General features: G+C 35.2%; 1 protein-coding gene across 1 annotated transcript; it reads left to right on the top strand.

The window, feature by feature from the left end:
• Positions 1–4081: 4081 nt before the first annotated feature.
• Positions 4082–7008, top strand: K441DRAFT_694195 (uncharacterized protein; the record flags this gene model as incomplete). Its single annotated transcript, XM_067652709.1, has 7 exons — positions 4082–4103; positions 4161–4373; positions 4530–4539; positions 4615–5053; positions 5104–5224; positions 5771–6146; positions 6197–7008. The coding sequence occupies 7 exons, from the start codon at positions 4082–4084 to the stop codon at positions 6951–6953; spliced, it is 1938 nt and encodes a 645-aa protein (XP_067507150.1). The 3' UTR covers positions 6954–7008.
• Between the last annotated feature and the right edge of the window lie 11959 nt (positions 7009–18967).

Genomic DNA, 18967 nt, shown 5'->3' with positions numbered 1-18967 from the left:
AAGCTAGGAGTATTTTCAAGAAGAGATAAATCCGCTTCTGAAGCCATGTTTCGTATAATATTGTAACGTAGGTGATAGGGTTATAACGGTCGGCTACTACCGCCTTCCTGATGTAGATGGAACACCAAAATACTACCAAAAGGCCTTAGAAGTGGCCGTTGGGTCGTGCACACCATCATATCGTGCACGACCCAACGGCCACTTCTAAGGCCTTTTAGCAGTATTTTGGTGTTCCATCTACATCAGGAAGGCGGTAGTAGCCAACCATCATAACCCTATCGCCGTCATAACCCTATCACCTACGTTAGTAGAAAGGTAGTAAATTTAGGGCATGTTCGGTTGCACCTCCATATTCAATATGGAGGCTCCATATTGTAACGGAAATGGAGCTCAAATATGAATATGAGGGTGTTGTTCGGTAAATCTAACGACTTTTGAATATGGAGCTCCTCCATATCGGCAAGCGCGTCAAATTTGCAAGCTATACCACATACAGTAGTTGTAATGAGGTTCTTGGCACCGTTTTAATATGGAGCTTCGAGCTCCTGTTCCATATTCTATATTTAATCTGGAGCCCTCGCATACGCGCTAAAGCAACGCATATGGCGCCTCCACACGCCCCAATCGCGATACTGCAGTCGCATTTGTAAGCCTTATATAATATCATTATATTAACCTTCGTGATTACAATGAGCTTGTTTCCGGGGGGCGCTCGTACTCGGCATACTAATATGTGGCGAGGAACAAGGTGGACGACGTAATTGCTCTACGGCCATAAGCAACGACTTATGAGTATAACTCGTATAAGACCCGAGGTGTTTAGGAAGCTTCTTAATTGGTTATAACTATATAGCGACTTAAAGGACATAAAGCTTTTATCAGCGGCTGAGAAGCTGATAATATTCCTAATAATATTTAGCAATAATTCGACATATAGATTACTGAGTAAGGTAACTTAATACTCATCTACAACAATCCACTAGTAGGTATTTACCTGCTAGCTAAACTTCTAGTACTAATTTACTGCCTTAGAGCTATATATAAAGTCCTTCCTAGCCTTCTAAAACTACATAAGGAAGTCGTTCGGCTTCCTCAGAACTTTACTCCAGAAGAGATTGCTGATAACCCTAAATAATATCCTTTTTTTGCTGATTATATTGGAGCTCTTAATGGTACTTATCTACCAGTCTTTATAAAAGGCGGGTATATAAGATAAGCTCTATAGTGTGGAAGGAAGGGAGGATTATTGCAGAATATCCTTATAGCTGTTAATTTCTAGATAAACTTCCTATATATTCTAGCTGGTTAGAAAGGCTCTGCTTACGACTCTAGAGTCCTTAATTTAGCAAAAGCTAAAGGATTTAAAGCCTTACCTGGTAGATACTACGTTACAGATACTGGGTACTCTAACACGCCTATAACTTTAACTCCCTACCACGGTGTACGATATTATCTTTATAAGTAGGCGTAGGCAAATATAAGGCCATAGAACGCAAAGGAGCTCTTTAATCTTTAATACGCGGCTCTAAGGAATATAGTAGAGCGTATTATAGGCATTTTTAAGAATCGTTTCCGGTACTTTGAGGCCAGTAGGCATAATCTCCCTTTAAGTACGCAGGTAGATGTAGTATACGCTTTAACTGCGGTATATAACTTTATAAATATAAGTAATCCAGATAATTTAGGTTACTTTTTAGAGGCGTAGAATAAGGTTATAGATAAGGAAGATGTAAGACTTATAGAGGTAGAAAGCGATATAGTTATAAACTAAAGACGTAATAAGATTGCGGAGCTTATAGAGTAAAGTTACTATAAGGCAATTAGTAGGCCAATTAATTGAGAATATATAGCAGATTTGGGTGTATTTACTATATAAATCTATATAGTTTCCCTTTATATATTGCTCTCTGATTGCCTATATAGTAATAAGGCTTTAAAGAGCGACTTAGATCTCACCTAAAATCTTACTATATTTAAGCTTAGATCTTACCTAAAGCTTACTCTCCTACGCATCCTCCTTCCTGCTAGCTAAAATATCGTTAATTAAGCTTTGCCGAAGCTCTATAACTCCAGCTGTTATAAGAAATAACCTAGTAGTAGACTCCGTCTTAAAAGCTTATAAAACAGCCAGTTGCTCTACAGGATCTAGGTGACTAAATTTATGGATAAACTCTACTGAGGCCTTCTCTTAAGGAGACTTCTGGGCCATCAGCTCTCTTATAGCCCTTATCTCTCTTATTACCTTCTCTACCGTCTCCTTTAGGGCCTTTATAACTCACCGTCTTCCTTACTAGCGCTTTGTATTAGATTTGGTAGCTTTAGTAGCTTACTTAATAGCCCGCTTTTATATAGCTAGTAAAGAAGGTTAACTTAGCGTTAAGGAAGATCTAGAAGGACTAGGGCGCTTAGCTAAAGGTAAGCTTAATTAACTGCGTTTAATAGAGCTAAGAGCTAACTCTAACTTAAAGGCCTCATCTACTTCCTCCTCGTCCTCGTCCTCATCCCTATCTTCCTTATCTACCAAACCTAACGCCTACGAGGCCACTGCTAAGAGAAGTTCGGGGTCTATACAGCTCTCAATTGCCTCATTAATTAACCTTGCATAATTGCCTATTACTAGAATTCCGTTAAATAGCTCCTGCAGTAGGTTTAGGAAGGCAGGCGGCGTATTACAAAACTTCTTAGCGGCAGGATTAGCTTCAAAGTAGGCCTCTATAACTTCCTTACTGGCAACAGGTACGCCTTTATCTTCGTCCTACCCCTAGCTAGAGAGGCCATAGAGGTTCTTCCACAGCTTCTAATCCTTCTTATAGTTATTGTGCTTGCTCTTAATTTGCTTAATAGTAATACGCTACTAGGTAACAGCAAGCGTACAATTAAGGGCAATCTTTCAGCCGTTAGCTTTGTAGGAGCTATCTGCGCGATATTCTTTCCAAACGGCCTTGAGGAGGCCTTCTAACATTGCCTCCTCCATCTCATCTGTCCATTTTAAACGCGCATTCCTAAGCCCTACGGGCGTCGCGGGCGTTGCGGTAACTCTACTACGGCTTATACGAGAGGTGGGTAAAGATGTAGGAAACGTCAATCGCAGAGAGGGCGTTGGCCGAGGAGGAGGCTCCATTACTACACTAAGGTAGGGAGTCGTGATAGAAGCCTGGTGGCAGAGGGGGGCTCATTCAAATGGCTCACCAACGTCAATCACAAAGTCAAATATGGAGCTTCAATATGGAGCTTCATTCTGGAGCTGCAACCGAACAATCAACTCAATTACAGATTCAAATGAGCCACGGTAGTAGCCGCCACTAATTACAAAACGGGCGACACTAAAAGGCGCACGGATTGAAAAGATTATGATATGGAGGCGATTTGCAACCGAACGTGCCCTTAATAAAAGAAATTTTTGTGGGAATGCCAAGAGAATATCACGATACTTTGATCGATATGAGATATTGTATTGATCGTCGATCGTCGATCGTATCGAGATAAGATTAGATTTTCGCCTACCCTGTTATGCGTACGTTCTATAAGGGTAAGGTAGCCGCGTAGCAGTTTTTAGCGCTTTACGCCTATATAAACTACTTAGGACGGCGTAATATTTCTTCTTTAGGCAGTTGAGGACTGAGGCTTAGGCAATACCGCTAACTTGAAGCTAACTTCTGCCCGAATGGCGCAGGTTCTTTTCATTTACATCGCAGGAATAAGTTGTTTGGTGGACTTTAAAAGTATTCTGGACGGCCTCGTATGATGGATTGGTCAGGATTGATGGTGTGCAATAGCGTGCCTTATGGGATTGCACTCGTGCATTGCTCTTTCGAACCCGGGTGGCCAGATCTCATCCGGTTGAGCCTTGCAAGCCTGCCCTAAACCTGGAACAGTACTCACCATGTAGCGCAATGGACTTTGATACACGTATCTCAATCCACGATATATACTTAAGGCAAACTGTGTCAAGGTATACCGATCTGACATTGATTTAAAACACGATCTTCTACTCTCGCTCTTGATTTCATCTTTACATTTTTCTCATGTATCTTATACTTTCCGTTCTTCTCCTCTTGGGGAGGTCTAGTCTAGCGGCCAAATGGGTGTCGATGGTTCTTGTGGTTAGTGTTCACTCAATCATCATAGTGCTCATTGAACCGCCGCTAACTTAAGTGCAGACCTTGTAGGAATAGGAAACCCGGGCGAGGGTCTTAGTCCATTCCTCATGGCGACTGATGAGATCAAGAAAGCTATGACAGAGGGTATCACGATTGCGGAGAATGCTTTCAACGTAATGAAAGACAATACAGGCGACAAGCACGTCGCGGATATGCTCAAGTTGATATTGGGTGAGGGTGCGGATTACCAGTCAAAGTCTGATACGGTCAAAAGTGAGTAGTTGGTCTGATAGCTGTGTTTCTTTGAGTGGCTTGACATGAATTTTAACGCGTGTCGATTGCAGAAACCTTCGAGAATGTAGCGGGATATGAGAAAGAACATGCGGCAGATAGGTCTATGGACCAGGGCTGGCAGGAATCCATGACTAGCAATGATGTGGTAAGTTCGCAAGATCTTCTATCCACAGGAAGGATTCTTTCGGCTAACATCTTGCCTTGAGATGATCTTTTGCAGCAATGGCCGTATGAAGCAAAAAGGTCTCCCCGACGTCAAACTCTGGTCGGATGAATTAATGAAAGACACAAAGTATCTCACTATGGAATTAGAACCGGGTAGCCTTCGAAATAAATGTTATGCCGTCGACTATGATCTAGGAAATATCGGCACGAGGACTATAGCATTCAGGACAGGCTCCGACTTCTTCAACAAAGGTCAATGGTTCAAAGACGGAAAGCCCAAAGATAAGAGTCCTTACTTGAAAGAAAGGCCAGACATTGCTTTCAGCATAGATGTTTGCGCGTGGTTCTTGCACCGGTCGCTCAATCTTGGTTGGCCTAGAATCGACAAGGACAGGATCACGCAGACCCAGCAACCCGGTTTCAAAGGCGGTGTTTCGGATTTTGCGACTCCTGTGGATGGGTTGAGGAACACGGGACTGGCCATGCTGCACGAGGTGAGATTTCCAATCACAATTTAGCTGAAAGATGGAACTAACTGATGCAGTTGACACATACACACCAGGGAGGCCGATTGATCGACGTCGCCGATGAAAATTTACCAGAAGGCACACCTAGCTGCTATGGCTGGAAATGCGCACAAGACCTCAAAGATCCGACTAATTCTGGTAAGTCAAGGTTGATGGGTTCAAAGTAGCATCGATATTCTAACAAAATATCGTAGACAACGTTGCTATGCTGGGGTTGGCCCTTCATCTCTGGACTATGGGGTACTATGTTGATAAGGATGGCAATGTGAACAACAAGTAGATTAGCCGGTGTGAGGAAGAGGGGAAGTTCGAGCGCGTTAGAGCCAAGCGAATATGCACGCTATTTTTATCATTTAGTTTTCCAAACTATGACTTAAAGGAAATAAGCGGGAATAGCATTCTCGTGTTTGATGTGAGATGGATGCGCGAGACCTTTCCTTCAATGACAACACTGTCCAATACATATCGAAACAGAGTGTCTCGGTACTAGTCCTTAAACTCTCAAAGTTAAGTTCCTTTGGCGCCCATACCTTCCTTTCGCGCGAATTGTGGCGGTACTGCGGCACAGCAACAGCACCCAAGTACCGCACTTGTCGTCTTTCACATAACCCATTCCGACTCATCTCCACTACACTTGAGGTCACTGCCCCTCTCTGGATATCCAACGATTTACTATGTTGGCAGGACTCAATATGGATACATTGGTTGACCCTCAACTCGAAAGTAAATTCTTCGTTGCACCAGCCGAGATTCGTCGTGCGATCTACGTCCACCTCATTCCCGACCAAATCCACCTCTTTCTCCACGAGAAGGAACTTCGATTATCAGCATGCGTGCAACGTGACGAAGATGGTGACCCCGACTGTATCAAACGGCAATCAAATGAGACCAACCTTTTGACAGACCCCCATGCGTCAGATCCTATCTATGCGCTCCGTTTGCGGTCTTCATGGGGCTCACACTGGCGATGTGAAGAGTCGGTCATGCGGATGCGAGAGAAGGATTGCGAGACAGATTGTAACATTGCCGCGATGGCGCTCCTTCTCGTGTGCAAGCGAATGTTAGCAAGTGATAAGCCAGTGTAGCTAGCCTGCTGATATCGCTCTGCAGGTTCACCGATGTCGCGGAAATGATGGCTGATATCGCCGCGTTTCAAATAAATGACCTCGATGCGCTCAGGATCTTGGTTCCACAATCCGGCGTGCTCAAGTCTGGGCGATCTTTCACTTCCACCCTCTTGAATTGCGTCCTGCCGAGCCTCAAAGAACTGGATATCAGCCTGAGACTTCCTTTGTCCGCTTACGATGCGCTTGAGAACGCTGGTAATTCCACCGGCTCTAAATCGTCGTCGATGGATCATTGGATCTCTACATGGACAGGATTACGTCCCGCCATCGAACGCTTGAGCAAATTGAGAAGACTTCGGATATGGCTAGATCATGGGGAGCGTTGCCCTTGGTCCATGGTCAATGAGCGCGCCGTCTTGTCTCCACTTGCACCTCTTAGCAACAATCTGAACTTAGATATTTCCATCGATCTCCCAAAGCTCCACCCCAAGTGGGAAAAACCGGACCGGCATTTCACTGAGGATAGCCCACCGCTGGCACTGACCATACATCGGAGGTATCGCCAGAGGTATCACGGCATAGAATCCAGTGATGCCAGCATCCGTGTGGAGTATGATCCAGATTTTCCAATCTTGCACGAGCTTGCTCTAATGAAGGACATGACCATGGAGGAAGTAGAGGAGATAGAAAGAACATCATGGAAGAAGGGGGAAGATCCGTATCGGGAATTTCTGGATCGCTGGCCACATCATGTTGATCCGCCTGCTTGGGTGTGGGAATGTACAGTAAGCGCCAGGTAGTAATGCCATCTATCTACTTAGTTCGATATCGTGAACAATCTTAATTAATCGGTATCTATTGATTGTTTAATTACGTTATATCGCGTTATATTATATAAATAAGGATTATAGTTTACGCTATTACTACTAAAGTGTAAGCTAGACTTATCTATTTACTATAATATACTACGCTTAATACCTGCTTAATAAGTTAGTTTAAAAGTTAAGTAGCTTAAATAATAATTAAACGGTTGATATTAACTGCTAAACGATTAGTGAGGGGTTATCTATAAACGATAGATGGCTAGCCCTCGTGGCGGACGGCTGCTCCTATCAATGAAAGGAAATCGGTTTGTTGGTCTAGGTGTCTAGCGAAGAACTTGTTGATGCTATCTTGTAAGAGTACATATATTAGGTCCCGCAAGAGTCGCGATAGATTCGCGATCACTATCTGTCTTTTTGGCCGTCTGGCGACGTAGTTTGGGACACGTTACATATCTAGACCTAGTATACGGAGATACTAAGCCACTAGTTTACTATTAAAAGGATAATTAAAGTTAATCGGACCCTTCTTAGGGGTCCAATTCTTTATTTCTTTAACATATTTGCTTAAAATATTAAGTTTTTTAGCAACGTTTATAATAACTATATAAAAGTTAGTTGTATATTATATATATATTAAACTCTATACTTTAAAGAGCCTTATCGCCATTATTTACACCACCCCGCTTTGGATATACTTCCTATACTACTTTCCGCCACGCTTATATTTTCTAAGTGGGACTTAGGTTATTGCCCTTCTTAAGTTAGATAAATTTTAGTGGACTAGCGTCGTCATTACTCTATTTAAGAATTTTGTTAATCTTATTCTGGCGTATTTAGTTTTCTTATTTAGGTTTAGCTAGTTCTTTAGCCCTATCTTCTTTTCTCTATTACTTTTTTTAGAGATTATTATTAGGGAATAGGGTCGCTTATGGAGTAAGGGGCGCGCTATTAGCTATTTTTAATAAATTAGCGCTAGTGCCTAATAATAAATTTCTAAAGATTTAAATAAAAGGAAACTACCCTTTTATATTTGCCTTAATTATATATAGTGGTATATATTTAGACTCTAGTAATTATATATAGACACTACTATATATAATTTATATCTATTTTAGTAAATTAGGAGGGGGTATAGGCCTTAAAACTAAGGTGGCGTTTTATTAAATATAAGGTAGTATTAGCCCTTTTAATTACGTCTATATAGAGGGTCTTAAATATACTTAACACGTAATTTAAATTAAATAATTTACTATTTATAGAGGTTGCCTTTATTACTCGCATTGCTAGCAGATTACTATATTATTTAAAGATACTATATTATGGCTAGTTTTAAAGTATAAAGTAGGTAAATATGGATTTTTAAACTATCTAAAGAAATATCTTTTAAAGCCTCCCTAATCTAACTAGGATATTAAATTAAGTTAACTAGGATCCGAGTTAATGGGAAATCTTATATAAAGGCGAGATATAAAATACCTAAAAGAGTCTTTTAAGCCATCTTATTATCTAGATGTTACTAGATTTATACCCGCTGTAATAAAACAACTGCTTTAAGCTTAGCGATCCTCGCTTATTCCCTTTTGTTTTCTAGAATAATATCCTATATTTTAAATGGCTTATTAGATTAATTTTGTTTCCTAATATCTTAGAATATCTTTCTAAGTTATTTAGCCGTCGCGGTTGCGCAACTTAATTGCTTTTAGTAATTATTAAGCCTCCTTTTTAACTCTTCTTTAGCTTTGTGGGCTTCTTATTACTCCTTATATCTCTAATTTTAAATTTAGGAAATTGCTATCTAATTATAAGAAACTTAAGTTTTTAGATTATAAATATATTATATTATCTATTGCTCTTTAATAAAGAAGTTTTTAAGGAAGTCCTAATCCGAGCGCCTATTGTATATCTTATAGTACTAGCAATATCTAGGGTCCTGTAATTATTAGTACTTAAGTAGTTTTTTTCTACTAGAGGTATACTGCTAAGCTATAGTACTAGCTTTTATCCTTACAGTTAGTGTAATAGGTTGTGTTATTTATATTTCTAGAGTATAATATAATTCTAGAATAAAGGCTTTCTATACTAGTATATAAATTAATATTTTAATTATAGACTACTACTAATTATAGGTTATGTCCGTTTTACTATAGTATATAAGAGAGGTGTAAGTATATATTACCCTAGTATAACCGCTAAGCGCTAATTACTTACTACTAAAAGAAAGATCTATATATGCGCGTACGTTTCTACTAAAATTACTATTAAATGCCGCCTGCCTTGAAATTAAAGAGCTACCTATTCTAAAATTATATACAGCGCTAGATAAAAACCGTTTTATGCTACTCTACTGTTAATATTACTACTTTACTAACTTAAAAGGGAATGGAATAATAATATAGTTTACGCTAGATCTAGCTTATACCTTCTTACTAAGTTAATAGCTATAGGTGTATGGAACTATAGGGGTTAGGGGAGGAAAGGTAATTCCTAGTCCTATATTTTGTATTAAACCGTATAATAAGCAAAAAGTTAGGAATCCTCTTTGCAATTTACCTACTGTATTAGTAGCCCCTTTTTAGTTTACTTACTTATATCTAACCTTATAGCTACTCTATAGGCGCGGAAGGAGATTTACTATTTAAACTTTTTTAAGCTTTTAGTTCTTCCTAGGATTTTGGTTCTTCTTAGAATTTTAGTTTAGGCGTTTCTACTATAACTTAATTACTAACTTTATTTAAGGTAAACCGGTAGTCTTTCTGTTAAAGGCCGTTATAAGCTTAAACTAGAAAAGAGGGGGCAGTATAGCCTAGAGTTTATAAAAAAGGTTTTTATTATCTAGTAACTAACCCTTTAACCGAGTAACAGCCTCTATAGTAGATAACTTTATAGGTAATAAGTTAAGAAAATAAGGGGTTAAATTATAAGCATTTTAGAGGACGGTCTTTTAAATCTACGTTCTGGATTAAATTAATATTAATTGGTAAGTTTTTAAGCTGATGCTAAAATACTAACGGAATGGTAGGTAGTAAAGAGCGGTATAGGCGCAGTAGGCGATAATAGACTATATATATCTACTAATTAGCCAGCCACTTTATATAGCTTCTAGTGTAACTAGCTAAGCGCTTTATACGTATTAGCTTTTAAAAAATAATTACTAGAACTAACTCTAGAACTTATGCCTACAGTATTACTATCTAAAGTTAATTAGGCATTTTACGCCTATAGCATTGCCGGACTCTTTATATATTATAAAATACTATAATTAATTAGGCGCTCTACGAAGTTTAACCGTTAGCTAGATCGCCTTAGGCGCTTTATATTTACTAAGCGCTAGGGTTTCTAACTTAAGGTAGTATTAACGCTAGAAAGATGCCTAGCTTCGTAATTACTTAAAGATAAAGAGTACCTACGCAGCAAGACTGACATCCTTTTACTTAAACTTTATTAATCCTTTTCTATAAGGCCGTATCCTACTATAATTAGCTATAACTCTTTAGCGGATAATAAATACTAGGAGAGAATTATAAATGAAATTCTAGAGATAGATTGGGGTTCTATTAAAATTAATCCTCTTAACCTTAATAATATTTAGTTTTTAGATAACCTAGATATAGCTACGCTATAACACTCCAATATATTCTAGCAACCTTTTAGCTAAGGGGCTATGCTAGAATAGCTATAGCCTAATTAGGGAGACTAGAATAAGTAAAAATGTCAGCCTAATCTAGATATGGGCCTTATATATATATATATTAGCCTAGAATTATTAGCTAAGACCTATATATTAATAGGTTCTAAGCTATCTAACGTTTATATACTGGTATAAGAGCTTTAGAAAAAGTAAGTTTTGGATTATTAAGAAATATTGCTTTATTAATATTGCTTAGATAAGAGCTAATAGCTAAGTAGGTAAAATTAGATAGATTACGTCTTTGTCTAAACTAATTATTAATAATAGACGGCTTAATTATCTTAACAATTATATAGCCGAGATATAAGTATGGGCATTCTCTATTAGTGTAAGAATTAGGGAGTTAAAGGAGGCATTAAACAGTGGAAGTAATAGTGGTGAAGGTTAATAATTGGCTAGGTACCGAAATTTGGCACTAGATATTCTGATAAAGTCTTAATATATAGCTTTTATAGTACTTTTAAAAACTCGTTAATCCCTTATTTATATTATAAAGCCTTTTCCTAATAATAAATAGTAGCTTTCCTTATTAAACGGCATTCCCGCTATAGTTCTGCAATTTTGACATTTAAATTACTAAGCCCTTTATTAACTCTGTTGCTCTTTTGCTGCTTTCTTCTAGCTTTTATATTCCGTAGTTCTTTTATACCTAACCCTTAACTCCTAATTTCGTGGGTTAGATGTTTATAGGAATTAAATTCTTTCTAGAAACTATTAGCTTATATTAAATAGTATTAGTAGTTTTATACCTCTATAGTTTTAGTTTTTATGGCTTTAATAGTATTTCTAATACCTAAGTATAGATCCTGATACGCTATAATGGAATATTTACTTAGGTGTTTTTTTAAAGAGGTATTGTTTCTTAGGGGTTGGCTACTATTAGTAAGGGTCGTTATCTCTAGTAATAAGCCTTACTTTGTTTAGGGAAATAACTATATTAAGCTTGTCTTCTACTTACGGCCTAAGTAGATTACTTAAAATAAAAAGATGGCTAATATACTTAAATATTGCGCTAATTGTAAACGGCACCGCTGTCTCTATCGTACTCTTTATATATTTTTTTCATGCTTTATTTTCCTAGTAGAGTTTTAGAGAAAAGTTTGCAATTATATATAACTATACTAAAATTAAAATTTCTATTTTTAGCATCTTAATTCTCTTATAACTTTTACTTTAAGTAAAAAAGTGCGCTAGAAACCTCTTTATATACCTTATATAAAACGCGATTAATTCTCCCTTTAGGGTTATTTCTTTATTAACTATAAACTTGGGTTTTTATGGTAAAATAACCGCTCTCTTTACTTTTTACTAAAATATAGCGTTTAACTTAAGTGCGGTATGCGCGATGCTGAATAGATATATTAGTTAACTAGTATTAGCTTTATAGAAAGTCTACTTTATCTAACTAGCTTATTTAAAGTTTATTAAAGTAGCGGCAAGCTATAGAACTTGCTTTTATTAGATGCGACCTATTATATAGGGCACGGTATAGCCAGTTTGAAGAATGGCGTATTATAATGAAAAGTTATTAGGAAATAGACCCTGCTTTTCTAACGCTAAACCTATAGGGTAAGCGGTAGTAATATAGGTGTAATAGTCTATACCTAATTTTCCAGCCCAGTATTGTCTTATTATTTATAGCAATGGCGACGCTATATAGGCTTTGTTATGGCCTTATTAATTCCTTTTAGTATTTTAGTCTAGCTTAATCTTAAAAATTTTATATTACGTCTTATAGGAATAAGTCTCTTAAGTCCGCCGAATTATACTAGGGGTGGTCTCTGCTTTATAGGCGTAGTGGGTTTATATATTGCGATACGGAGCTAGGCTACTAAAGACTACTAAAGTGGCTATAGTAAGGTTAAACTTTGTCGTTTTATATATAGAGGTTAGGGTATTTATATTATCTAATTATTCTATATACTACCCCTATTTCTTTAGAAGTTAACTATTATATAAGATTTGTCTAGAGCCGCTAGGGCTAGTATATATTAGTATTATAGAAGCTCGGTAATCTTAAAGCTAAGGAAGTAAACGCTATCCTATCTATTTAATCCGGAATCGATCTTTTCTAAAAATGGAAAAAGTCCTAGCTACTTTACACGGCAACTTTTTTATATAATCCTAACACTAAGTAATTTAGATCCTATATCTTAGCCCTTTTATAGGCTAGCTATCGCTAGGATAATTTAGGAAATTTTATGTAACTATACCTTAATATAGCTTTTAAGATTGAGGTATAGGGCCTATACGTACTCGCTTCTCTCCTACGCCTAAGAATAATGTCGTAATAGCTATGGTTATAGTAAACTCTTCTAAACTCACTTAAAGCTTTTAAACGCTTAACTTAAGTACGCATAGTCCCCTTTATTATACCCCTATTAGTATTAATCTAAGCACAGTTTACCTAGCCTAAAGGGCTTTAACTTAGGTTAATTATTATAAAGCTATAGAAAATCATCTCTTGCTTTAAGCATACTAGCCTTAAATATGCTAGCCTTAAGCGGAAACGTAAGAGAAGTGCTAGACTTTTAGTACCTATAAAGGCTAGAAGAGATAAAGCTGGAGAAGAGCCTAATAATAGACTAAAGGAGTCTTATAAATATTAGGAGTATATGGGTTTTAGCTAATTTAATACTATTAATATAAGCTATCTTATATAAATAATTTAAACAATTATAAAAAGAGATTTAGCCTTGTGGAAAATTGGCTATTTTAAAGTCTTGGTTTGGCTAGACGCGCTCTTTACTTACTTAAAATCTATAAAAGGCTAAATTATAGGGAAGCACAGTGCCCCCTTAAACTTTAATTATGCGGCTTATATAATACGGCCTTTACGTACTAAGGAGGTTATAAACTATACTATATGCAACCTTATATACTAGGCGTCTTCTAATTAATAAGAAGATAAGTTTAGGATCCTAAGGATTCTTTCTTATTAACTATCTACTGCTATAAACCTATTTTACGCTACTAAAATCTAGAATAAAACCCTCCTGTACTTAATTTACCCTACCTCTACTAGTGAAGAACGGGAAATAATTAGTTTAGGTAGTAAGTTACTTTTTAACTATAAGACTTAACTTAATAAGATAAAGGTAAAGATCTCTAGGATATATTTACTATATATATATATTAGTGGTTCTTAGAATACGCCGGCAACTATATATATAGAAGATGCTAGACTTAGCTCTATAAATCTTATTTACGCTAGAGCCCCTAAGTCTTAGTTAATAATCTCCCCTAATAATACGTACTAGTTAGAAGATAGAATTAAGGAGGTTTTTAGCTTTTAAAGGCGAAAATTAAACTTTAAGGTGTAGGAGTTAGCCTACTTCCAATTTATCTAGTATATAGATCTTATGCTATATAAGGAGTTGCTTAATCTCTGGCATATTCGCTATAAAATCACCTATTACTAGCCTAGGGAAATAGTTATTACATTGCCGTATATATACTATTAAAATTTAAATAATGGAGTTAATATTGCTAAAGCTATTAACTTCGCACTTAAGGAGGACTGGGAACCTCCTCTTAACTATTAGTTTTGCAGTAGAAAATATAGCTAGGCTCCTATTACGGAGAATAACCTTAGTATTATTAGAGGCGGGCCGCCTAAAAGGTAGGTTAATTTATGCGTAGATCTACCCTTACTAATTCCTTTAGCAGCAGTAACTACCTAAAAATTAGCGCCGTTTAAGGGAATTTGACTGTCTTTGCTTTTATAGAAGGAAGCGCTAACGTAGAGTATATTGCCCTATTGTTATCTAAAAAGCAACACATTTCTTTAAACCCTACTATTGATATAAATATTTTAGACGCGTTATGTTATAATTTTTAATAATTAACGCCCCCTATTCTAATTCTGTTCTCCTAATTTAATAATATAGTTATTACTTCCGGCCTTCCTCTTTTATTTATTATACGGACAATATAGCTAATATTTAACTGTATAACTGCGCGTATTATTATTAATTTATTATAGGAATCTTAGAGTAAGAGCAAATTAGTTAATTCTGCTAATAGTAAAGTTAAGGATATTTATTATATCCGCGCCTATATTTAAGATATAAGGTAGGCTAAAAATAGGACGTATAAAGGCGTCGTATAAAGGCGAATTAGTTAAGTTAAATTGCGGGAAAGCTTTAACTCCTATGTCTAAGCTAAATCAGCTATCTTTTTAGAAAGGCGTAAAAAGAGCTAGCTGTAAAATGATGTTGTTTTTGGTAGGAAAGTTTAGGACTATATATAAAATGACCTAATGCTTAAGTTATTTAATAGAGATTGGAAAATTCTAAGAGGCACTAGAGATTCTGCCGTTAGGATATTTAAGCATAACCTTAAGGTTGGCGCAATTCTTAAATTGTTCTACTCCGTCTGTAATATTTAAATTTTATTTTTCCTCCCGTCTATAAACGTAGAGCCCTAGCTTTAGTTTCTAAAAGTAAGTAATTACCTATAGTTAAAAGATCTTACTAAAGCAATTGTGCTATTAGAGTAAGTTCTTAACTAATATCTATCTTAAGAAGCTAACTGGCTTAAGATATAATATAATAACAAAATAATAAGTACAATTCTTTATTAAGTGGCTTTTACTTCTCTAACCTAACCTTAAACAATTAGCTAAAATTAATGGTGATTTACTTAGTAGTAATATATTTTTAAATAAAAGTACATATCCTTTTACAGCGTAAGACAAGATTAGTAAATAAATTGCTATCTTAGCTATAGAGTAAGAACTACTTAATACTTTTTTTTAGCTTTTTCTATAGTAATTAAGGTAGTATTACTGTTTTATATAACTTAGGAGAAGCGTCTCTTTCAATTTATTCTACCCTCTTATAACGTCGCCACTATAGTTAGATGCTACTTAGCGCTCTAGACTTTGGTATACCTAATACGCCTTTAGTAAAACCTAAGAGCCTCCCTTATATTTAGTAGCCCACTTTTATAGACCTAGGTATCCTTTTAAACCACTTTATATTCGCGTCCTATCTTAGTTATCCTTTCCCCTACAATATTATCAATCTCCTATTCGTCGTTTAAGATTATTTTATTAATTTAGTTATATATCGCCCGGGAACCCTATAGGTAGGAATTTAGGTAGTATTACTTTATCTAATTAGCGGCGAAGCTATTATACTCGCTGTTATCTTTATTATATAAATTATAGGGGTTTAGATATAGACTAGTTAGTTTATTTATCTTACTTAGCTAGTATATACTTTTATTATCTAAGTCTTCTAGAGTAATTTTGCCGCTTTAAACATCTAAAATAGCCTTATTGTTATTAACCTGAGAAATACGCATTCTAGATGTTTTAGGGTAGGAGCTTTTTAGGAGGTAATCCTAGACAATATTTCTTAATAAAGTGTTTAACGAAAAGTGGATAGAAAGAGGGTTAGAGGATATTTAGCGCTTATAGAGTTTTTATTTAGCTTTCTAATTCTAGAGCTAAGCTAGCTAATATATATAAATGCTAAGAAAAAATATATAAGTAGGGCGTCTAAAGATTAAAAGCCTAATCCTTAAGATAATTTTAGTATTCCTATATATATATCTCTAGCCATTATTTTTAGAACTTAAGACTATATTTAATGAAAATTTTCTCCCTAAATTATAAAAATTAAAATAGCCCTTATACCCTAAACTTAATACTAAATATATATACACTTCTCTTTTTTGTTTTATATGTGGTTATAATAGTACACTATTAATCTATAAAAGTAATTGCTAAGTAGGTAGATTATAGTTACTATAGAAATCTAGTCCTAATAAATTACAGTATTAATTAGTCTCTATTAATTAAAGTTGGGGCGGATATACTAGCAACTACGCCTAAAGGAGGCGAGCTTAAAGTAGACGTTAAGCTTAGCGTTAAGATTATCGCGACTGCGTCTTCTACTATAACTTCCTTATTACTAATCTATACTGTCTAAGTTAGTGCTTAGGGAGATCTAATATTTTTCCTAAATTAAATATCCGCGCCCGTTGGAGATATTATTTACTTTTAGTTTCTTAAACTAAACTATACCGTGTTATAATCCTTGCTTAAAAATCTATGCACACCTAATAGGATTTTTAATACTAACTTTCTTTATTTTAACCCTAAGAACCATATAAATAATATTATTTCCTTTTTTATCTAATATATAAGTCTATAATAGTTTTTCTGTAAATAAACGCTACTAGTTTTATATTGCTATGCTAGTATAGTCTTTACTATTAACCCTAGGCCAAATATAGAAGAATTCCTTTATAATGCTTATTTGCTATAGTTTACCCTATAGACGAGTAGTGTTATTGGATAGTTAACTACAAAACCAAATACTAGGAGTAGCTATTGGCAAGGAGGAATTACTAGCATTAGCCCGGTTAAGATAGCTAAAAGTTATTAGATATTAATATTATTTCCTATAAATCTAACTAACCTTAAAGAGAGTTATTAAATAGGAACGGGCGACGCTAGTATCCCTAATAGTACTGTTTTTTGACCTACCCTTTAGCCCTAGCCCTTAACTTAACTAGTAAATAGCAGAGGAATTTCTCTTCTACCTTTTACTAGTCTTTTTATATTGTTAACTCTTGCTTTTATTTAGTAGTTTAGTGGGAATTTTATATTCTTATTTATATAGTTTAGTAAATAAAAGTCTTATCTATTTTCTTAGCCTATTATATTATACTTTTCTAGTAGCCTTGTAAATCTTATCTAAAGCGTTAATAATTTATAAGTTCGCTAATCTAATCTCTTAAACTCTCTTATAACCTCTTTCTAAGTTAACTTCCTTTTTACTCTTAAATTAAAAAGAAGAAAGTCCTGCTAATTTATTATATAATTCTAGAGCATTACGTATTTATAAGGGGATGGCATAGTCTAAGGCTAACAAGTTAGGTTCTCTAAATGGGGCTAATAAGCGTTTAACGGTCAATAAGACTTAAATAGTGGTTTAGAATAAAGATAAGTTTGGAAAGAGTTTAAGATATAACTAAGGTATAGAAGAGGATTATAGTATCTTTTTTTTTAAGTAGATTGAGGAGGCGGAGCTTAAAGAGATAGTAGGATAAGTAATAAAGGTAAGATTATTATAATTTTGGTAAAGTATAGATAGGAATTATATAACATTTATTACTTTTAACTATAGTTTAAGACGTCTAACGTCTTAGAATAAAAATAAAATATAGGGCATATATATACGTCCTTAAAAGACTTTAACTTAAAGAATTAATTAACTACTTTACCTTAAAGATGTGTATTGTTATAATATTTTTATCTAATCTAAATTGTACTATTTAGAGGACTTTTAGGAAGATGCGTAATTGGATTTAGAAAATTAGAGGAGTAGATAACGCTATAGAATATTTTAAGCCACTATCTACCTATAGATACTATTTTCTCCCCCTTTAACTTATATTATAGACTAATATATAATAGTAGCTATATAACCCTTAATAGGCTTAATAGTGGCGCATTAAGGCGTATGTTTGAAACTACTACTATTAATAGGGAAGGTGAAGAGGATATGCTGGATAGAGTTATATTAGAGGGAACTGCGTTAGAGGCGTTTTAGAGGGAGCTATGGTATAGGCTACGCTAAGCTACGTTAAATAAGGTTATATTAAAGGAGGCTAAGATTAGAACTTTAGTATAGAGCTAGGCTCTATATATTAATTTCTATAGGTTCTACCTTATTTTTCTAGTAATGTTAATAGTTAGGTTAGGTTTAAAAAATAAAGCTAAAACTAATCTAAAATATAATTTTAAGGCTTAAATTAGTTATAAAATCAGTTAAACCAGATTAACCACAGTGTTTATTTACGTATTTTAGTGTACTTTTTGGCCTTAGTAAAGGCTAGCCCTATTTAGATTGCAGCGCCTATCCCTATAAGGTAGGTGTTAAGAATATAGGTAAGTTGCTATTATATATTGCCGCGGCACTAGCGTAGCAAGGAGCCTTAAGCTCCTTACCCTTCCTTAAGTAAGAGGAATATAGAATAATAATTATTATACTACCTATAACTTATAGATACGTAATATTACCTTATATTACCAATAGTAGGGCTTAATAGGGGCTTATAATAAATATAATTCTAAAAAAAACCTATAAAAAAGTCTTTAGTATTTTATTTTTAGGTATAGATTTTATTTTTATATATAGGGATTTATTTTTAGATTAAAGAAGAAGTATATATACTTTCTTTATTCTTTTACTAAAATATAACACTATAGAGATTGCTAAGATATATACTCTTGCCACAGGCGGTATCCTTATAATATTCTATATTTTTAGGCTTCTATCTTTTC

This window comes from Cenococcum geophilum (genome assembly GCF_001692895.1).
Source record: "Cenococcum geophilum 1.58 unplaced genomic scaffold K441scaffold_9, whole genome shotgun sequence".
NCBI classification, from domain to species: domain Eukaryota; kingdom Fungi; phylum Ascomycota; class Dothideomycetes; order Gloniales; family Gloniaceae; genus Cenococcum; species Cenococcum geophilum.
This window is presented reverse-complemented; position numbering and strand designations above follow the sequence as displayed.